Consider the following 23103-nt stretch of genomic DNA (forward strand, 5'->3'; position numbering starts at 1 on the left):
CTTAGTTGCCCTGCGCATGTGTGATCTTAGTTCCCTGACCAGGGATCGAACCCGTGTCCCCTGTGTTGTAAGGCAGATTCTTTACCACTGGACCACCAGGGCCAGGGAAGTCCCTATATTTCTGTTTCTTCCTCAGTCTTAGGAGAGTGTACATTTCTAAGAATTTATCCATTTCTTCTATGTTATCCATTTTATTGGGCATATAATTGTTCATAGTGATCTCTTATAATCCTTTGTATTTCTGTGGTGTCGGCTGTAACTTTGCCTCTTTCATTTCTGATTTTATTTATCTAGGCCTTCTCTTGATGAGTCTGGCTAAAGGTTTATCAATTTTGCTTATCTTTTCAAAGAACCAGCTCTTAGTTTCATTGGTCTTTTCTGTTGTTTTTTTTCAGTCTCTATTTCATTTATTTCTGGTCTGATATTTATTATTTCTTTCCTTCTACTAACTTTGGGTTTTGTTTGTTCTTCTTTTTATAGTTCCTTTAGGTGTAAGGTTAGATTGTTTATTTGAGATTTTTCTTGTTTCCTGAAGTGGGCTTGTATTGCTATTAAACTTCCCTCTTAGAACTTCTTTTGCTGCATCCCATAGATTGTAGATCATGTGTTTCCATTTTCATTTGTCTCCAGGTACTTTTTTTAATTTCCTCTTTGATTTCTTCAGTGACCCATTGGTTGTTTAATAGCATATTGGTTAACCTCAACGTTTTTGTGTTTTTTGCAGTTTTTTTCTTGTAGTTATTTCTAGTCTCATACTGTTGTGATCGGGAAAGATGCTTGATATGATTTGAATCTTCTTAAATTTATTTAGACTTGTTTTGTGGCCTTGCATGTGACCTGTCCTGGAGAGTGTTCCATGTGCACTTGAAAAGAATGTGTATTCTGCTGCTTTTGGTGGAATAGTCTATATATGTCTATCAAGTTCACCTGATCTGTTGTGTCATTTAAGGCCAGTATTTCCTTATTGATTTCCCATATGGATGATCTGTCCATTGATGTAAATGGGGTATTAAAGTTCCCTACTATTATTGTATTAATGTCAATTTCACCCGTTATGTTAATATTTGCTTTATGTATTTATGTGCTCCTTGATTGGGTGCATATATATTTATAATTGTTATATCTTCTTGTTGGATCAATTTCTTTATCATTATATAATGTCCTTTATCTCTTGTTACAGTCTTTGTTTTAAAGTCTATTTTGTCTGATATAAGTATTGCTACCCAGGCTTTCTTTTTGATTTCCATTTGCATAAAATACCTTTTTCTGTCCTCTAAATTTCAGTCTATGTGTGTCTTTAAATCTGAAATGAGTCTCTTGTAGGCAGCATATATATGGGTCTTGTTTTTGTATCCGTTTAGCCACTCTTTGTCTTTTGATTGGAGCATTTAGTCCATTTACATTTACAGTAATTTTTTTCAATTACATCATTTGCATTTATTTATTGAAGGCCATACATGCCATATAAAGTAATTATTGATAGGTATGTACTTACTGCAATTTGTTCATTGTTTTCTGGTTGTTTTTGTAGTTCTTTTTGTTTCCTTTCTTCTTCTTTTGCTCTCTTCCCTTGTGATTAGATGACTGTCTTTAGGGTTATGTTTGGATTCCTTTCTCTTTTTGTGTGTGTGTATTTATTATAAATTTTGGTTTGTGGTTACCATGAGGTTCATATGTAATAACATATATATGGTTATTTTATATATATATGGTTATTTTTTATATGTGGTTATTTTATATTTATATGTGGTTATTTTATATTTATATGTGGTTATTTTTTATATGTATAGCTATTTTAAGTTGATGATCTCTTAAGTTCAAATGCATTCTAACAACCTAAAAATGCAATTCTTACTACCCACCCCACACATTAATGTTTTTGACATCATATTTTACATATTTTTGTGTATTCCTTAACTATTCATTGCACATATAGATGATTTTACTACTTTTGTCTTTTAGGCTTCCTACTAGCTTTATGAGTGGGATCTACTACCTTTACTGTATGTTTGCCTTTACCAATAAGATTTTTCCTTTCCTAATTTTCATATTTCTAGCTGTGGTCTTTTCCATTTAGCAAAGTCCTTTTAACATTTCTTGTAAAGCCTATTTAGTGGTGCTGAATTCTTTTGGCTTTTGCTTCTCTGTGAAACTCTGTATCTCTCAAATGTGAATGATAGCCTTGTTGAGTAGAGTGGTTGTAGGTTTTTTTCCTTTCATTGCTTTGAATATATCATGCCACTACCTCTGGCCTGCAAAGTTTCTGCTGAAATGTCAGCTCATAGTCATATGGGAGTTCCCTTGTAGGTAACTAGTTGCTTTTCCCTTGCTGCTTTTAAGATTCTCTATCTTCAATTTGTGCAATTTTAATTATAATGTGCTTGGTGTGGACCTCTTTGGGTTCATCTTGTTTGGGACTCTCTGTGCTTCCTTGACTTGGATGTCTTTTTTTTTCCCCAGGTTAGGGAAGTTTTCAGCTATTATTTCTTCAAATAAGTTCTCTGCCCCTTTCTCTTTTCTCCTTCCAGGACCCCTATAATGCAAATGTTAGTATGCTTGATGTTGTCCCAGAAGTCTCTTAAACTATCCTCATTTTTTTTAATCTTTTTTTCTTTTTTCGGTTTGGCTTGGGTGATTTCCACTACTCTGTCTTCCAGTTAACTGATTCATTCCTCTGTAACATCTAATTTACTGTTGATTCCTTCTAGTGTATTTTTTATTTCAGTTATTATATCCTTCAGCTCTGTTCGGTTCTTCTCTATATTTTCTAACTCTTTACTAAACTTCTCACTGTGTTCATCCATCCTTCTCCCGAGTACATTCTGCATCTTTATGATCATTACCTTGAACTCTTCTTCACTGTGTTTTTCTTCTGGTGTTTTGTCTAGTTCCTTCATTTGGAATATATTCCTCTGTCTCCTCATTTTGCCTAATTCTTTGTATTTATTTCTATGTATTAGGTAGGTTGGTTTTGTTTTTGATCTTGAAGAAGTGGCCTTGTGTAGGAGACATCCTAAGGGGCCCAGTAACACACTTCCCTCTGGTCACCAGAGCTGTATACTCTAGGGATGCCCCCTATGTGGGCTGTTCTGTTGTGGTTGACCTGACTACTGTGGGCGTGCTGGTAGGTCAGGCTGGCCCCTACCCCCACTGGCTGCCAGACCTTGCCTTGTGTGGTGGCTACCAATCTTTGGTGGACAAGGCCAGGTCCTGGTGTGGCTGGCTGCACTGGTGCTGGCTGGGGCTGGTCCCAGCCTACTGGTGGGCAGGTTAGCCCTGGCACTAGTAAACTAGAGGGAGGACTCCAAAATGGTACTTGCCAGCACCAGTGTTCTCATGGTAGAATGAGCTCCCCAAAATGGTTCCAGCCAGCATCTATGTCCCCAGGGGGAGTCCCAGTTGCCTCCTGCCTCTCCAGGAGACTTTCTAAGATAAGCAAGTGGGAATTCCCTGGTGGTCCAGTGGTTAGGATTCCATGCTTTCACTGCCGAGGGCCTGGGTTTGATCCCTGGTTGGGGAACTAAATCCCCGCAAGCTGCGTGGCATGGCCAAAAAAAAAATGATGAGCAAGTAGCAAGTAGGTCTGACTCAGGCTCCTTTCTAATTACTGCCTCTACACTGGATCATGTGAGATTTTGCACATGCCCTTTAAGAACAGAGGCTGTTTCCTACAGCCCCCCAGCTCTTCTGAATGCAAGCCCTGCTGGCCTTCAAAGCCAGATGTTTTGGGGGCTCACCTTTCTGGTGCAGGACCCCTAGGCTCAGGAGCCTGATGTGGGGCTTAGACCCCTTGCTTCTTGGGGAGAAACTTTGCAGTGGTGATTATCCTCCTGTTTGTTTGTTGCCTATCTGAGGGTGTGGGTCTTGACTTATATCACATCCCCACCCCTCCTCCCCATCTCATTGTGGTTCCTTCTTTGTATCTTCAGTTGTGGAAAATATTTTCTGCTGGTCTTCAGGACATTCTCATAGATAGCTGTTCTATAAATGGTTGTAGTTTTGGTGCGCCTGTGGGAGGAGGTGAGCTCAGGGTCTTCCTAAGCTACCATCTTGGCCACACCCCCTATACTATCTTTAGGTTCTACTATTTTTTTAAAATATATTTATTTATTTATTTATCTATTTATTGGAGGCATTGGGTTTTCATTAAGGTGCGCAGGCTTCTCATTGCAGTGGCTTCTCTTGTTGCGGAGCGTGGGCTCTAGGTGCGCGGGCTTCAGTAGTTGTGGCACACAGGCTCAGTAGTTGTGGCGCATGGGCTTAGTTGCTCCGCGGCATGTGGGATCTTCCCAGACCAGGGCTCAAACCCGAGTCCCCTGCATTGGCAGGCAGATTCTTAACCACTGCACCGCCAGTGAAGTCCTAGGTTCTACTATTAAGTGTATTCTGAGACAAAGAAAATGAATTGAGGAGCTTTCCATCTTTTTCCTTGATTTTGAATTAAATAACTTATCCATAGATATATAATTTTATGTGTATTTTATATGAACTATTAACAAAGTTTAAATAACTCTGGAATTATATGTCCTTTGAAGCCTCCCTACTGCCAAGTGCAGTTCATGGATCAGCAGCGTCAGCACCCCCTGGAAGGTAGTTACAAAAACAGATTCCTGGGGCCCCCGCCAGGCCTACTGGGCTGGAGTCTATAGTTTAATGAGACTCCTCAGATGACTGTTATGTACATTGAGAAGCCCCACTCTAAAGACTAGATAAATCTCAGCTGTGGACCATCTGGTCCTGGAACTCTAATCACCTCTCCAGACTCTTCTGAGAAAATTGGCCTTTTCACATATTCCCCTTCAGGTCCTGAGTCAATGTCGATAAATCATGTTTAGCTAAGAAAGCATTCATTTCCTCCAGGTTTTCATATTCTCTGTGGAGTTGTAAGTAGTCATAAGCTCTTAAATTCTGTCACTCCTGTATCTATGGCTGTCCCCTTTCATGTAACTTGAGCTCTTTTTGCCTTCTGTCCCTGTTTTCTTTAATCAGGCTTTCTGCAGTCTAACACAAGCATTTTCTTTGATATAACATTGTCTTCAAATTTATCTTAAAGCCTATACAATATTCAATCCAGTGAATATAATACAAATTACTTAACCATTCCCCTATTGGGTACTCAGGCAATTCTCTATTTCCCAGCAGCATAAATAAAACTGCCAGAAGAGCAATATTGCTAAACTACTGTCTATAATTCTAAATAGTAATTTAGCAATACGTTAAATTCTTTTTTTTTTAATTAATTAATTTATTTATTTATTTATTTTTGGCTGCCTTGGGTCTTCATTGCTGCACACGGGCTTTCTCTAGTTGTGGCGAGCGGGGGCTACTCTTCGTTGCAGTGCTTGGGCTTCTCATTGCGGTGGCTTCTGTTGTTGCAGAGCATGGGCTCTAGGCTCATGGGCTTCAGTAGTTGTGGCACACGGGCTCAGTAGTTGTGGCTCGCAGGCTCTAGAGCACAGACTCAGTAGTTGTGGTGCACGGGCTTAGTTGCTCCGCGGCATGTGGGATCTTCCCGGACCAGGGCTTGAACCCATGTCCCCTGCATTGGCAGGCGGATTCTTAACCACTGCACCACCAGGGAAGCCCCTAAATTCTTAATATGGTCATACAATTTGATGCCATTTCCATTCTAGGAACTTATTTTCATCTCAGCATTGTTTACAACAATTTCAAAGCAAAACAAAATGGAAACAACTTCGACAGCAGGAGTGACTTAAATAAATGGAGGTCTAACCACCCAATGGAGAATTAGACAGAAAAAAACATGGGATGAGTCGATAGTGACTGAAGTGTGTTAGCTGACAGGTTAAGTGAGAATAAGCTGGTTGTAAAATAGGCCATAAAATGACTGTGAAGTCATTTTTTCTTTTAAAAATAAAACTCACATTGTACCTGTATGTATGAGGAATGAAATTTGATTCCTGCAGCCACTTAGATGTTGCCCTAGAGGTCTGTTCACCCATCATGTTCCCACCCCCAACCCCCAGTGAATTTTTCCTTCTCAGTCTTGCTTCTGTGGGCCTGAAGACTTTCAGAAGCTGTCAAGGCCAAGAGGCTGAGCTGTATTTGGAGCCTTGATACTATCTCAGGGCCTGATAGTGTCTGGGCTATGAGAATACAGCAGAGTGGCCCCAGCAGAGCCTTGTGGCTGATCCTATAGGCCTGCCTCTCTTGCGGGGTACAGCATGATGGGCCTTGTGTAATGTGGCATTGACCACCATAGATGAGCCTTGAGCTTCCTGGGAGAAGTTGCTCAGCCCATTAGTGTCCAAGACCCCCCAGAAGACCTGGATGAGGCCTGGAAGTACTCTTTCGGGGTGGGGGTCAGGCAAGGGAGTGACATGTGGTGGTGTGCCTGCGGTGCTGCTGCCTTCTGTGCTGCTGCCTTCTGCTCTCTGCAGGAGCTAGACGTGGCCTTCTCCAGCTGAACATCATTGTCCCACCATGGGGAGAGGGTCTGGGGTCTAGTTTATCCTGCTCAGCCCAAACCTGCCCATGTCCCACCCCAGGGTCGCTCCCTGCAGCATCCCCCACCCACTCTTGCCCACCAGTGGGGCTACCTGAGATTTAGGTGGCAAGGGAGTTGGAGTGTGGACTATGGGCAAGTTAACCAATTTCCTTGAGGCTTAGTTTTCTCACTAAAAGCTGCAGGTGATGCATGCAGCTTGCAACGCAGTTCTGAGACCTGCAAGTGTATTCCCATTCACTGTATGGGAAGTGGCATTCATAAATCATGACTATTATTATTATTAATGGAGAGGAGTCCTTGGCTTTCCTGGGATAATTACTAAAAAACCCATTTCCCCAAGGGGCTCTACACCATGGCCCCTCAAATGAGAGTTTCCCACAGATATTTCTGTAGCAAAGACTCTTGAAAAAGGAGCCTACTAGTGAGAAGAAAAGGGCATTCATCCATTCAACAAGTATTTACTGAGCAGCTACAGTGTGTCAGGCCCTGTTCTCAGGGCTGGATGCAGCAGCAACCAAGGCCAAGGTTTGCTGGTGGACCAGATGTGGCTGTGAAAGACAGCGGAGAGCCAGATGCTCAGGTGCTTGGATGGAGGCTGCCATCAGCTGGGCTGGGGTGGGCTGTAGGAAGGGTGGTTTGGAGGGAAGATACTGAGTGTGTGGCACACCTTGGACATCCATGGGGAGACATCCAGGAGGCAATCTGAAATGCAAGTCTGGGGTTCAGGGAGAGGTTCTGGCTGGAGTTTAGATAAAGAAGGAAGCATAAAGGTAGCATAAAGGAATGAACGGTGGTTGAGGAGGCTGGGGGCAGATTACTCTGCCTTCCTGAGCTCCCAGGGCAGCCCTCGGATGCCCCCCCAACCCGTGTTTCTCTTCAGTGTCCCTGCCCTGACCTCAGGGAGTCTGTGTTCCCATGATGCACAGTGGAATCACCCCCAGGACCTGTCTCATTTGTCTCCTCACCCCAAGTCCAGCTGGCCCAGCTCTAACACCCTATTCATTCACATTCATGTAATCATTTATTTTAGAAACGTTTTATTGAGTTTCTCTCCTGTGGCTCTCACCAGAGAGTGGACTGACCCCCTCTTGGAGGTACCTGGATATATGAAGGGACATTTAGTTGTCACAGTGACTGGGCAGGGAACAGGGGCGCTCAAGGTCCTGCACAGAAGGAACTGCCCTCCCAGGATTCAGGAGCACTTTGCTGAGATAGTCATTCCCCAGCCACCTGCAGCTGGCTGAGGAGGGCTCAGCTGTGAGTAAATACAGTGCTACGTAGCCTGGGACACAGCAGGTAATGCCAGCGTGGTTTGAGGATCATGAATGCACATATGAGGGAAGGACACTTCTGCTGCCCAGGGAAGAGCAGAGAGGCTTCCTGGAGGAGGTGACTTTGGAGCTGTGCCTTAAAAGATGAGCAGGATTTACAGACACAGGATGGGCAGGAATTCCAGACAGAGGGAAGCAGGTATGCAAATGCAGAGGAGTATGGGTGGGCTCAGACTGCAGGAAAGGGAGTGCTGAGGGCAGCAGAGGAAGAGAATGGGTGGGAATAAGAGGTTGTGGTGGGGTTGCAGGGCATCCCTTCCCTTCTGCAGCCCTAGAAATTCCTCAGTATGTTTGTGATGATGTCGTACTTGGCTTTCTCGTACAGGTCCCTGACTGCAGGTGGCAGTTGGGAGCTCTCAGTTCCTGGAGTGTCCGCTCCAGGGGACCCAGCAGAACGCCTCACCCGGCGGACCTACAGAAGTGAGGCAGACGTGATCACCCTCATTGATTGGCCCCCTTTCCTGTCCTGCCTGTGGCCCCTCTCTCCAGGTGGGGATGAGTGTGAGGCACCGGCAGTGACGTTGGTGATGGGGCTGGAGGTGGTCCCCAGTGAGGCCCTTCCCCTCGGAGCCCAGAGGGCCTGGAAGGCCTGAACTCTGCAGCTCACTTCCACTCTGGCTATTCCACTCACTTACTAAGAGGCTGCACCTCCAGCTTCAGTTTTTCCAAATGTGGGATGTGGAGAAGGGTTCCCAGAGCTCAGGGCCCAGAGCAGAGCCAGTGTCCTGAGAAGTCTGAGCTCCCTCTCACCCCCAGGACGCCCCTTAGCCTCGACCACCAGTCTCTCCTCCCCTCCCCTCCTGCCAAACGACTAGCAGTCATCAAGGTCCAACCGCGCCTCGCACTCCACAAGCCTTTCCCCTCCCGACGACTTGCGTTTAGAAGGGCTCGATCGGCCCGGTTTCCAGAGGAGGAAACTGAGGCCCCACGCGCCGAAGTCAGTGGCCCGGGTGAGGGCCCCTCGGTCATCGGCGGTCACCGGGCAGAGCGCCGCCCGCGACGGAAACAGACTGGGGCCAGTGCGGGCGCAGGGGCTCACCTCCGGCTTGAGCTCGCGCTCGTGGTCCAGATCCCCGGGGCAGTTGAGGAACAGAAGACGGATGTGCTGCAGCATGGAGAAGATGCCCGTGCAGTTCCGCTCCTCCTGCGGGTCAGTGAGCACAGGGGCTCAGCGGCCGGCGTCCTCGCCCAGGTACTCCGGCTCCCGAAGCCGGCTCCCTCCCTAATCCTCCCCCCAGAGCCAGGCGGGAGCAGCGATCGCTGGGGGGACCCGGGCGGGCTCCGTGAACGCCCAGTAAAATTAAGGACTTTCATGCAAGTTATATTAAACGGGAAAAGGCCTCCATAAATTAGCCTCAGAGAAGCTATATTTGTTTAAAACACGCGTGTGGGGCTTCCCTGGTGGCGCAGTGGTTGAGAATCTGCCTGTCAATGCAGGGGACACGGGTTCGAGCCCTGGTCTGGGAAGATCCCATATGCCGCGGAGCAACTGGGCCCGTGAGCCACAGCTACTGAGCCTGCACATCTGGAGCCTGTGCGCTGCAACAGGAGGGGCCGCAATGGTGAGAGGCCCGCGCACCGCGATGAAGAGTGGCTCCCGCTTGCCGCAACTGGAAAAAGCCCTCGCACAGAAACGAAGATCCAACACAGCCAAATAAATAAATAAATAAATAAATATTAAAAAAAAAAAAAAAACACGCGTGTGTACATAAAAAAGATACAGAAGATGATACACCAACGGTTAATGTTGTCTCCTCCTGGGTAGTGGGGTTGCAGGGAGGTTTTTTGTTTGTTTGTTTTTAGTTTGCTTCTCCACATTTTGTTAATTTGCTATAATAAAATATTATTTTCCTAATTTTAGAAAAACAGTTATCACTAGGTGCATTACGGTCCCCTTCTTTCTCTTTTAATATTTAGTCATTTCTTTAGCATGTATTGTTTTCCTAATAAGGATTGATAATTTACATGTAGTAAGAAAAACCAATAAGGAAAAACCCAATTTTAAAAATGGCTTCCGGGCTTCCCTGGTGGTGCACTGGTTAAGAATCCGCCTGCCACTGCAGGGCACACTGGTTCGAGCCCTGGTCCGGGAAGATCCCACATGCCGCAGAGCAACTAAGCCCATGTGCCACAACTACTGAAGCCCGCGCGCCTAGAGCCCATGCTCCACCACAAGAGAAGCCACTGCAGTGACGAGTAGCCCCCGCAAGCCAGCGCGCACCGATGAAGACCCATCGCAGACAAAAATAAATAAATAAAAAAAAAATTTTTTTTTAAATGGCTTCCATAGTCAAACCTCACCTGGCGAGGTGAGCAGGGTGGAGGCAAATACAGCCTCCAGGAGAAGGGAGAGAGGGGAGGTCCTTCTCTTGCTCACGGGGGCAGGGAGCCAGGGGATGGGAGACTCACCCCGCCCGGCCTGAAGGGACATTCTCGGGGCTGTCGGCGGTGCCAGAGCAAAAAGCACACCGTCTCTTTAATCCTGAAGTTGAGCGGGATCGTGGTGTTGGAGTTCTAAAAAATCAAGAGAAGACTCATGATCATCTATCTCCCTTTTACAGAGGAGGGAACAAAGGCAGGGAGGAGAGAGTTCACAGTTCCAAGTTGGAAGGGGCTTAACCAAGGTCTGCACTTTCCACCTAAAGGAGGCAGCCTCTTCAAGTGGCCTGAGCAGAGATTTAAGGTGTGCAGGGCTTCTGGAAACTAGCTGAGGCTAACACCTCATGGCTGTACCACCTTGAGGGGTCACTTCCCATCTTTGCCCCTCAGTTTCCTCTTCCGTGACAAAGGAACTAGAATACTTGCCTAACATGCTCAGCTGCCAGGAGAGAGATAATGGGGTGGGAAGGGGACACTGGAAGGCCCTGATGAGGTGCTGGTGAGACCAGTCCAGCTCCTGTCTGTCCTTTGAAACAGCCCTGCTTACTCCTACAAGCCCAGGGCCTGAGTGAAGGCTGGACTCCCAGACCCCACATTTCATCCTTGGGCAAAGCCCAGAATTGACCAGCTAGCCAGCTGTCAGGCCCGAGAGAAATTACGGTCTTTGTCTTACCTTCTGAGGGGAGAAACATTATAATAACAACAGCAGCTAATGTCAACCAAGCACTTTGTGCCTGTGCAGGGCATTCTCTCCTGCCTGCTGTCCTCACAGGCTGCTATAAGGCAGAGTGTTACCCGCTTCCTGGGCCTGAGCCCCCAACACTCACCAAGCTAGGCGGTGGTGGGATGGCTTCCAGCAGGCCAAAGAGTCGCTGTCCTTTTCGCTCCTGGTTGAAGAACCGCAGGGCCTGGGTGACTATCTCTTCATAGCTCAGACTGCGCTGGGCCACACAGGCCGCTGCTGCCAAGCCTGCCACCAACACCAATGCCCTCCAAGCCCCTGCCATTGTCCCTTCTTTGATCCACTGCCACTTGCAGCCCCTTTTAGGTGCTACTCGGGCAGCCTTGCGCAAGGGCTGCTGACGACATGCAGGGCTGGGGCCTTCCTGAAAGGGGCCTCTCCTTTCCTTCGCTAGGCACCCAGTATTAGCCAATGTTCCAAAATACCAGTGACTAAGAGGCAAGTAGGACTGGGTTATAGTCAGGGCCTAGGAATGAGGCAGCCCTGAGCTGGGGGCAGGAGACATGTGTGATGCTGGGCAAGTCCCTTCACTCTGGCCTCAGTGTCCCTACCTGTGCCAAGAGGAGGCCACCTCTGATAGTCCAGGACTCCATGCCATCTCTGCCCGGCTGTTCTGGTTTGATTCTGAAACAACTGTCTGGGATCCATGAACTCTCTATGTGACAGTTCCTCAGCTGAGAGCACAAGGAGACAGTCCAATCTGAGGCTGCACTCAGGCTGACACCTACCATGTTACATACATTTTAAAATACTGATTGTCAACCCTTAAAACTCTGGATGCCTGACTTTGAAAAAATCATAAGATCTGACAATGCATGGCTCACAGCCCCTCATGGATGTGATGGCAGCAACTTCTCCAGGGAAAGCCTCGCTGTCCACTTCCCCCAGGCCATTCCCTGCTGGCAAAGCAGGGAGGCTGTCCCCAACAGGATCAGGGCAGGGATTCCCGGCTGCTGACACGACCAACCCCAGGCAGCAGCTCACAAGAGGAAGAGCAATGGCCTCCCCTTCCTCCGAGGGCTCCCATTTTCCTTGGCTCCCTCAGTTACTGGGGTCTGCATGTTAACTTCCTAGCCCTTCCTTGGCTGCGGGGCTTCTGTTCTGCAGGAGACTCAGAAAGTGGAGAGGAGGAGAGCAACTATCGGGTGTTTCCACTGAAGCCCACCAGTGGGGAAACCAAGGCACAGAGCAGATCATGACTTCCCCCAAAAGCTAAGGGTAGAGCTGAGAAGGTCAGAGCCAGAAGTGAGGAGAGAAGGCAGATCACAGAACAGTCCTCCGCAGGCCCAACAGGTCTTCAAAGGCCCAAGTCTCATCATAAAATCCATGCAGCCGTGGCATATAATGGTGAAAAATTAGAAAAAAATCTAAATGTGCTTCAAGGGATTTCCTTGGTGGCGCAGTGGTTAAGAATCTGCCTGCCAATGCAGGGGACACGGGTTCGAGCCCTGGTCTGGGAAGATTCCACATGCTGCGGAGCAACTAAGCCTATGCGCCACAACTACTGAGCCTGCGCTCTAGAGCCCACAAGCCACAACTACTGAAGCCTGCACGCCTAGAGCCCATGCTCTGCAACAAGAGAAGCCGCCGCAGTGAGAAGCCTGCACACCGCAACAAAGAGTAGCCCCCACTCTCTGCAACTAGAGAAAGCCTGCATGCAGCAACGAAGACCCAACCCAGCAAAAAATAAAAATAAATAAATAAATAAATGTGCTTTAAGAGCAGATTGTTAGAGCAGTTGTGATATGTCCACCCATGGAATACTGCTACTACTTATTGGAATACAGATCCAGTTTTTGGTGGGTGATTATGTTCATCACAGGTTCTTAGCTGAAGAATGAGGGTTCTGCTGCAGCTGGTCTTGTGTCCATCACAGGAAGTGTGAATAAGGAAGGATGGTGGGTGCTCACTGTAGAATTCTATGCAGCAGTTAAGCAGCGGTTCTCCACTGGGGTGACCTTGCCCCTTGACCCCCCAGGACAATTGTCAATGTCTGGAGACAGTTTTGATTGTCACAACTGGGGAGGGGTCGCAACTGACATCTAGTGGATAAAGGCCACTGGATGCTGATAATCACCCTACAATGCACAGGACAGCCCCAACAAGGAAGAATGGTCCAGCCCCAAATGTCACTAGTGCTGAGGTTGAGAAGTCCTGTGACAGAGCAACCAGATGGATCAATCTTAAACACATGGTGCTTGGTAACAAAGGAAAGAAACAGAATGAGATGTGTAATAACTCTCCCTCTCCTCTCTCTCTCTCTCTCTCTCAATCTCTCCCTCTCCATATATATGTATGGAGAATACATCAGAATACATCCTTCAAACTGATAAACATAACACCCACAAGGCACAGGTAAGAATGAATGATGGTTGAGAGGGCAGGAAATGAGATTGGAAAAAAAAAAAAAAAGCAGAGAGAGGGCTTGCACAGACCAAAGAAAACTCACCAATGCAGCCCGCAGTGTAAGGTTAGGTTCCTTGTACAGAAAATTGTACACTGATCAATATCCATAACAGTATCACTAGCAAGGTGCCTGAAAGGATGTTCACTAAAATATTAATAATGAATATAATGAATAACAAATATCCATAGTTTTTCTCTGTATGGAGCTGGCAAAGGATTTTGATTCCTTCTTTCAACTTTTCTTTATTATTTGAAAAAAAAAATTACAATAAACAACTTTGTTTTACAAAAACAGCAAAAATATTTTTTAAATACCTACATGGAGTCTACATTTTATTCCACATCTGCAACTATTTTTTTAAGTTCAATGGCACTCTTTTTATTGAGATAAAATTCACATATCATAAAATTTACCCTTTCAAAGTGTACAATTCGCAACATTTTCATCATCCCAAAAATAAACCTTGTGCCAATTAGCAGTCACTCCCCATTTTCCCCTCCCCTTTGCCCCTGGCAACCAATAATCTACTTTCTGTCTTTATGGGTCTGCTATTCTGGATATTCATATAAATGGAATCATACAATATGTGGTCTTTGGTGTCTGGCTTTGTTCACTTAGCATGATGTCTTCATGTTCATCCATGTTGTGGATTAATTCCTTTTTATGACTGAATAAGATTTCATCATATGGATATATCACATTTGTTTATCCATTCATCAGTTGATAGACATTTGGGTTGTTTTCACGTTTTTGCTATTATGAATCATACCACTATGAATATTCACATACAAGTTTTTATGTGGACATATATTTTCAGTTACCTTGGGCTTATACCTAGGAATGGAATTTCTGGGTCATATGGTAACTCTATGTTTTAAATTTTGTGAGGAATTGCCAAAGTATTTTCTGAAGAGCCTGTACTGTTTTACATTCCCACCAGCAATCTGTGGTATTCCACATCTTAATGATTTTTATTGTCTCTCTTTTTTATTATAGCCATTCTGGTGGGTATGAAGTGATATTTCATTGTGGTTTTGATTTGTATTTCCCTAAGAGCTAGTGATGTTGAGTATCTTTCCATGTGCTTATGGTCCATTTGTATATCTTCTTTGGAGAAATGTCTATTCAAGTCCTTTGTACAATTTTTAATTGGGTTATTTGTCCTTATATTGTTGAGTTGTACACACTGTTTTAACATTAAAATGTTTTAGATTTCCATTGGAGGAAAAAAAGCCTCCAGTAAAATCAAGGCTTTAGATGTGTAAAGTAGTTTTTCAGGGACTTTGTAGACCCCCATCACATGGCTCCCCATCAGTTTGAGAAGCTACAGGTTGTCCCCAGCATTGATAGATGAGGAAAATGAGGCCTGGAAAAGTTAGGAAATGTGTCCAAGTTACACAGCTGAGTCCTGTGTAGAATGATGGGAAACTGGGAAGCTTTCCCTGGAGGAGAGGACTGACAAGGAGACCTTGATTCCCTGCTCTGTCTCCGAGAGGCTGCCACGAACAAGAGGACCAGATTGTTCTTCCCAGGGGGAGGCATGTCAACAAGAAAGTTCTCAAAAAAAAATGAAACAAAACAAACAAAAACAAACAAACAAACAAAACCAAGAAAAGTCTCTTGATAATAGCTGGAGTCCAGAATGGCAGAGGTGGCCTGGGAGACACTGAACTGAGTCTAGAAGATCACTTGGCAGGGAAATTGTAGGAGACTATAGGGGCCATTTGATGTCTGGCTTCTCCAGCATCCATTTGCCCTACCCCTTCTCCCTTCCAATGAGGCCCCAATTCCCCTTTGAGGATCTGCATGGCTCTGGGAGAGGAAAACTCGACTTGGTCTAAGTCAAGCAATGCCTTCCATCTCTCCACCACCATTGGTGATTGATGAAGCTGGTCCACTTAGAATACATCTCAAAACTTTTGGTGGGAGTACTAGGCACTTTCCTTCCTCTTGGAAGTAAACAAGGAGGCATGGCTAGATGTGACAAAGAAAACATCTTAGGATGTGAGGTGGGCCTCTTAGGATGAGATCAGCACCACAGAAGGCAGAGAGGAAAGAGAGAAAAACAGATCCTTATGACATCACTGAGCTTCTGGGTCACACCTTGCCTGAAGGTGGAGGGCCTCTGGATGTTACTATTTAAGCTAGTTTGAATGGGCTTTTCTGTTACTTGCAACATGATGTTGCAACAAATGTAGGGTTCAGGCATCCAATAGAGAGGTGTGGGGACAGACTATGTAGCCTTTATAATCTCATCAAACCATAAGACTCTATGACACGTCCAAAGGTTTGAGGTTGGATGGCAGTAATCAGGCCCGGGAACTTGGGTTGGGAGCTCTGGTGGGATTTTTTTTTTTTTTTTTTTTTGACAGGTGGACCTTACAGAGTATGAGTTCCAAAGGTCAAACTCTGTTATAGCCACATAAAAATCCTTCAATAACTTGTGCTTGATAATTGACCCAGAGCATCTTCAGAATACAGCTGTGTGAGCCCTGCCTCAGCTTCAGGGTTCCACAGACCTGGGTTCAAATCCCACCACTGCCACTTCCCCCCTGGTTCTTGGCCAGTCTCTCTGGGATTCTGTGTACCTCATCTGTAAATCGGAGATAACAATTCTTACCTTGTAAGCATGGTGAGAGGATTAAAGCTAATGTGGGTGGAGGAAGCTCAGGTGTGGTGGCTTTTATTTAGGGCAGTGATGGCTCAGAGATGCAGCTGAGACCATTAGGAAGCACAGAGCTCTTACCCCTCCAGGCTCTGACCGGGAGACCTGATTTTGCAGATGAGGAGATTCAGGCACTGGGATGTTACGAACTGGGCCCCGACCCAGAGCTGGTAAGTGGAGGTTCTGGGATTCCAGCCCAAGGTAGCGTCATCCACCGTGCTGCTCTGCCTTCAGCGTGGGGGCTGTGTCTGGTCCCCCGGCTGCTGGGAGCTGAGCTGTAGAAGGTGAGGGCAGGATTCCAGGTGTCCAGCAGGAGGTTTCTCCACCCAGCCTGTGACTCGACCCTGGGGCCTGAGGTTGGAGCAGGGTGTGGGTGAGGCTCCGGAGGGTGGCTGGGGGGTGCAGGAGCAGAGAGTGGACACTCCAGGGAAATGTCTTGCAGGAGGCAAGAGATCCCATTCAGGTGAGCATTTCCACTCTGCAATTACCTGCTCAGCCAGCACCCCAGGCATCTGGGGCCCTTGACTTCTCCTGAATGACCCCACGGCTCCCACACCTCCTTGAAAAGACGGTTGGAACAAAAAGCTTTCACAAGGTCTGGAGAATGATGAAGAAAGAAGCCGGGTGGGCCTTTGGGCAAGCTCTGCCCTTCTCGGGCCTCGGCTTCCTCCTTGCTGTAATGGGGTGGTCAGGAGGGGGGGGCACAGATTTCAGAAACCCTTAGCCCCTTGCCCAAGTGGCCTGTGCAAGCCAAGGAGGGTGTGGAGAAAGCGGCTGTGGCCACATTGGTCCCCTGGGGACACACACCTGATGTTCTAGAACCAGCAGTGTGGACACAAGTTGCCCACACTACCCACAGACACAGAGACCTCAGCTGGGAAGACCCTGGCCTCGGAAATTCCCACAAGCTGACCTCAGCCCTGACCCATCAGGTTTGTCACCACCCCACCCCCAACTAGGGGTGCTACCCAGCCTCCAGGCTTTCACCGTAAAGGCCAGAACGTCTCAAAGTTCTGCCACATATGGCTGTGCTACTGCTCACTTCCTGGCACCATGCAATCAGGAGGGTGTATTTGGGAAATCTCGAAGGCACCATTTACCCTGGAGGCCCTCCCTATCAAGGCCTGAATGAGGGTGTCTGTCCTAGGCAGGGAAGGAATAAATCCCCCGTTGCTCTCTTTCCGCTCACAGACACTGGGACAGGAGGGCCCCTTTCCCCCAAGAATTAAACCTGGTTCTGAGAAAAAAAAAAAACAACCATAATTTCAAATCTGCTGGGCTTTTGTGCAGCCAATGACCCCCAGGATCGCAGCCATGCTGTCACAACCCTGTAGCCTTGGTGCCATCTGCTGGCCAAGTGACTTGGGAGCTAGGGAGGGGTGCTGGTTTTGTGAATGGGCCTCAGAGATCCCTAACCTTCTTCATATTTGTGAACCTGTCTTGTTGGAGCCTTTTCTAGGGAGAAAGTAAGCAATGCTCCAAGGGTTCCTGGAGGGCCCAGGACCCTCTGGAGGGAGGAGCAGCTGCTTCTTTGCTGCTCCCATAGGAGCCTCTTTCTGAACCAAAGGAGCGGGGGCCACCCCAGAGTTCCCTCCCCAAGCTCCAGGAACATGGATGTTAGCTGAGATGGAAGGGATACAGTGGAATTCTTCCAGCTCTGGCCTCTAGCTGACCAGGTCTGAGACCAGGTGAGTTCCCCTCTTCCCGTTTACTCTTCTCCCCAACTCCCTTCCCCGGCCACACCAGACCTCTCCTCTGACCTTCCCTTAGAGGCTACATGGTGTTTGGGGCAGCCTCTTTCCCCTCTCCCTGCCTCAGTTTCCCCACCTGTAATGCAGTGATTCTGGATTCGCATCCCAGAAAGGTGGCAGCGGGAGAGAGCTCCATGTTTCCTGTTTGGGTGGCTAAGACCCTTCTTTCTGGACATGCCTCCTGGTGTTTGTGGGCAGGAGTCTTTCCAGGCTATACAGACAGCCAGCAATGGAATTGCTGGAACACAAAGGACATATAGAGTTGCCAACTGAAAGAAAAAAAAGCACAACCTAAAAGCTGAGAATTATGTTTTATTCAGCAGACTTACTGAGGACTTATGCCTGGGATACAGCCTCTCAGTTCTGAGGGACTGTTCCAAAGAGAAGCCAGAATACACAGGAATTTTTGCTGAGGAAAAAACATGCAGTAGGACAGCCAAGGATTACTGCTAGTCACAAAAACACATCTCAAGTTAATGATTTCAGGGCTTCTCTACATATGGGAAGATGCAAAAGTCTGGGCTTATTGAAATCATTCCTTTGATAGGCACCTTAATTATCCAGGGCCAGTATCCTGTTTTTCTCCATCCTGAATCCCCTCAGGGCACACAGTCGGGGGCTGCAGTGGCTGATGGCTCTATGGCCACAACATCCTTTGTTTACTGAATTGGCAGGTGACATTCTTTGTTCACAGTGTCAACACGACTAAATAATGCCAGTTTTCCAAAGTTGTGGCACCAATTTACATCCCATCTGCAGAGGATGGGAGTTTCTGTTGCTCCGTCTTCACCAACACTTATTTTTGACTAATGTATACTCATTCATCCCATGAGTACAAAGTGAACTTTCACTGTGGTTTGGGTTTGCATTTTTCTGGTTACTGATGAGGTTTGACATCTTTCCATACATTTTTGGCTGTTTCTGTAAGTTGCCATACAAGTTGCCATTTTTCTATTGAGTTGTTTTTCTTGAGAACTCTTGAGAGTTTTTACATATTCTAGATGGTAAACTTTTCTTGCTTATGTCTCACAAATATCTTCTCCCAATTTGGTTTTATCTTTCCACTTTCTTTACGTGCTTTTCTTTTAACTTTTTTCTTTTGCCATGATTTTGGACTTACACAGAAAAGTTGCAAAAGTAGTGCAAAGAATTCCTTCATATCCTTTACTCATATTCCCCAAATGTTAACATTTTACCACATTTGCATCCTCCTGTTTTCCTTTTCTCTCTCACTCCCTCCCTTCTTCTCTCTCTCTCTTTTTCATATATGTATATATATGTTATATTATATTATATATAAAATACACACACACACACACATATTCTCCCTTCTCCCCTCCCTTCCCCACAAGACACTTGAGAGTAAAGGGTAGGGGCAGAATGATGCCTTTTTATGCCTAAATACTTCAGTGTATGTTTCCTAAAAACAAGAACATTCTCTTATATGTAATCATAACCACTGAACAGATCTCAAAATCAGGCAATTAACACTGATACACTACCATTATCTGACGTACAGACCTTATTCAGATTTCATCATTTGTGTTAGTAATGCCCTTTAGAGCAAAAGAAAATCCCATATCATGTGTTATTTTCAGTTGTTGGGTCTCTTTAGTGTCCTTTAGTCTAGAACAGTATATCATTGTGTTTCATAACATTTTTGGACCGTCCCTCAGCTTTTGTTTGTCTAGTGTTTATTCACTATTATATTAAGGTAATTTTTGATGCTGTGTCCTTCTCAGTGCATCATACCAGGAGGTACATGATGTATGTTTATCCCATTGCTGGTGATAGTAAATTTCATCCCTTAGGTTAGGGTGAGGTCTTTCAAGGTTCTCCATATAAAGTTACTATTTTTCCCTTTGTAATAATAAGTATCTGTGGGGAGATACTATGGGACTTTGTAATTATCCTGTTACTTTACTTCTCAACTCCATTAGTTTTACATCCATTGATGGTTTTCCCTGAATTATTAATATCGTGGTTGCTGAATAGTGGTTTTCTAATTTCTTCCTTCCTTGTACATCAAGTAGTTGGCTTTCTACTGTAGAGAAGAGCTTTTGTCCTCTCCCCCAATTACTTATTTAAACCTGTGTAAATTCATGTATTATTTTATTTGATGGGTTATAATCTCTTACTATCCTTATTTTATTTTGATGCTCAAATTGTCTCAGATTTGGCAGGTGAAGCCTCTTAAGTTGGTTCCTGTGTTTTATGATGTCTTTTGCTCAACAGAAGTTCTTTTTTAATTAATTTATTTATTTTTGGCTGTGTTGGGTCTTCGTTTCTGTGCGAGGGCTTTCTCAAGTTGCAGCGAGCGGGGGCCACTCTTCATCGCGGTGCGCGGGCCTCTCACTGTCGTGGCCTCTCTTGTTGCGGAGCACAGGCTCCAGACGCACAGGCTCAGTAGTTGTCGCTCACGGGCCTAGTTGCTCCGCGGCATGTGGGATCGTCCCAAACCAGGGCTCGAACCCGGGTCCGCTGCATTGGCAGGCAGATTCTCAACCACTGTGCTACCAGGGAAGCCCCAGAAGTTCTTAACTCAAGTGAAATTTAATTTATTGATCTTCCTTCACGGCTAGTGCTTTCTATTGCTTGTTTAAGAAATTCTTACCTAGTCAACTTTGTAAAGATATTCTCCTGTATCTACTTTTTAAAAGTTAGGGATATTTGTCTTTCTCATTTCGGTCCTTAATATACCTGGAATTATCTTCTTATGTTAACATTTTTTTTTAATTAAACTGTAACATATATACAAAAAATACGCAAAAGAGAAGTGTACAGCTTGGTTTATTTACCTCTTACAGGAGTAAGTAAACAAACTCCTATAACTAGCATCCTGATTGATCAACAGACAGAATATTCATAAGATCCCACAAGCTCTTCCCGTGTCCCCCATTTCCAGTCACTTCTCTCCCCCAACCCACAAGGATGACCGCTCTCCTGACTTCAAATACTACTGGAAATATGGTGTGGAGTAGGCTCTCTATCAGTCAGGGTTTTCCAGAAAAACAGAACCAATAGGAGACAGATAGCTGATAGATAGACAGACACATAGACAGAGTTATTTTTAAGGAATTGGCTCAGGTGATTGTGGGGTTTGGCAAGTCCAAAATTTGTAGGACAGGCCAGCAGGTCAGAGACTCAAGCATGAGTTGATATGGCCATCTTGAGGCAGAATTTCTTCTGTTAAGGACACCAGTCATTGGATTAGGGCCCACCCTAATCCAGTATTATCTCATCTTAATTTGATTATATCTGCAAAGACCCTATTTCCAAATAAGGTCACATTCACAGATCCCTAGGGGTTAGGACTTCGACATAGCTTTGGTGGGGGGGGGGATACAATTCAACCCATAACAGACTCCAATTTAATTTTTTTCCTCTGGATGACCAACTGACCTGCAACATGTATTCACTTTCCTCACTGGCTTGCAATACCACCTCTAGAGTCCATTAAGTGGACGTGGGTTCTGTTTCTGGGTTCTCTGATGGTCTAATGTTGTGTTCTTGAGCAAATACCTACATTGTTCCAATTACTCAGCTTTTTTTTTTTTTTATAAATTTATTTATTTATTTATTTTTGGCTGCGTTGTGTCATTTCTGGGTGTGGGCTTTCTTTAGTTGTGGCAAGCGGGGGCTACTCTTCGTTGCGGTGCTTGGGTTTCTCATTGCAGTGGCTTCTCTTGTTGAGGAGCACGGGCTCTAGGTGCACAGGTTTCAGTAGTTGTGGCGCGCAGGCTCAGTAGTTGTGGCTTGTGGGCTCTAGAGTGCAGGCTCAGTAGTTGTGGAGCATGGGCTTAGTTGCTCTGCAGCATGTGGGATCTTCCCAGACCAGGGCTCGAACCCGTGTCCCCTGCACTGGCAGGCGGATTCTCAACCACTGCACCACCAGGGAAGCCCTACTCAGCTTTCTAACAGGACTACACATCTGGTGGAACAGGGCTTCTAATTTTGTTTCTCCTCTTTAAGACTTCTTAGGCCTTTGCTTTTCCATATAAATTTGAGAAACAGCTTCTCAACTTCCACACACCAAAACATTGGGAACTTGACAGGAATTGCACTGAGCCTATGGATCACCTCTCTTCTCCCAGGAAGCCTTCACTCCTTACCAACCCCATGAGGCTCTCTGCCCCCTCTGGGTTCACACTCGCCCCACCCTATTCTATAGAGGTGATCTGGCCTCTTTGGATGGCCTAAGTCCAACAAACCCCACCCCAATGCTGTCCCTGTGGTATATTTCTTTTTCAAGCCCCCCTCACATGTTTCCTGTGTGTGTCCATATTCCAGACCCCTTAAAAAGACCCTGAAGGAGGAGCTGAGTGGTGCAGTTTTCCTGTCTCCACCCTCCCCTCTCTAGGGCCTAGAATAGTGTCCTGGGAATCCACAACCCCAGTTAAGGGCCCTTCCTCCTAGTCACCACTCCCTTCCACAGTCGATCAATACGGCAGCCAGTAGAACCCTTAAACTTACATCAGATTTATCCCTCCTCTGTTCCAAATCCTCCCATGGTTCCCCAGGTCATCCAAGGAAAAGCCCAAATCCTCATTACACTTTTTGAGAGACCCTACGCCATCTGCAACCCCTACCCATTACTTCTCTGACCCCATTTACTGCTCTTTTCCACGCTCACTCTACCTCAGCCACTCTGGCCTCCTTGCTGTCCTTCAGGCATGGCAGGGACAGTCTCGGCTCAGGGACTTTGCATTTGCTATTCTCCCTTTCTAGAACACTCTTCCCCTAGCTATGCCCCTGGCTTGCTCCTTCATGTCCTTCAGATCTTTGCTCAAATAGTATCTTTTCAGTGAAGGCTTCTGTGACCACCCAATATAAAAGATATAAAATTGTAAAAGTCCTCTTTCTCATATTCCCACCCTCCTTTCTCCTCATTTTCTTCTTACCATAACAGTTTCTGCCATCTCATACACTGTATATTTTTTATTGTGTTAATATCTATCTCGCCTCATTAGATTGTAACCTCATGAGGCAGAGATCTTTGCCTGTTTTATTCAACAGTGCCTAGAACAGCACATAGGGCGCAGTGGGTGTTGAATAAATATTAATTGAATAAATGAACTAGAAGGGAGGAGACCCAGGCCCAGCCTGGACTCTTTATCCACTTGCTGGGAGACTTGAGTGGTCCACTCCCCAATCCAGGCCTCAGTTTCCACATCAGTAAAATGGATCCACATCGATAAAATGAGGGAGGATGTCTGTGTGTCTTTGAGGTCATTCCAATTCTGACAGGAGGGTTGTCATGAGAAAGGGGTGAACTGACCTGGCTGCAATGGGGTATTTGCTGCCCCCTTGTGACAGGGCCTACCCTTCCCCAGTACTAGTGAGTCTTAGATTTCCCCAA

General features: G+C 45.9%; 1 protein-coding gene across 2 annotated transcripts; it reads right to left on the bottom strand.

The window, feature by feature from the left end:
* Positions 1–197: 197 nt before the first annotated feature.
* On the bottom strand, positions 198–21402 carry LOC309637415 (15 kDa protein B-like). 2 transcript variants are annotated; one of them, XM_082412027.1, is made up of 4 exons: positions 11007–21402; positions 10210–10314; positions 8840–8944; positions 198–8212 (listed from the first exon to the last, which is right to left on the bottom strand). In XM_082412027.1, the coding sequence occupies exons 1-4, from the start codon at positions 11184–11186 to the stop codon at positions 8072–8074; spliced, it is 531 nt and encodes a 176-aa protein (XP_082268153.1). In that variant the 5' UTR covers positions 11187–21402; the 3' UTR covers positions 198–8071. The 2 variants fall into 2 exon arrangements, with proteins under 2 accessions (XP_082268153.1, XP_082268152.1); XM_082412026.1 differs by having other exon boundaries at positions 8128–8944.
* Between the last annotated feature and the right edge of the window lie 1701 nt (positions 21403–23103).

This window comes from Balaenoptera physalus, assembly GCF_965194825.1.
Source record: "Balaenoptera physalus genome assembly, chromosome: 11".
Lineage (NCBI taxonomy): Eukaryota > Metazoa > Chordata > Mammalia > Artiodactyla > Balaenopteridae > Balaenoptera > Balaenoptera physalus.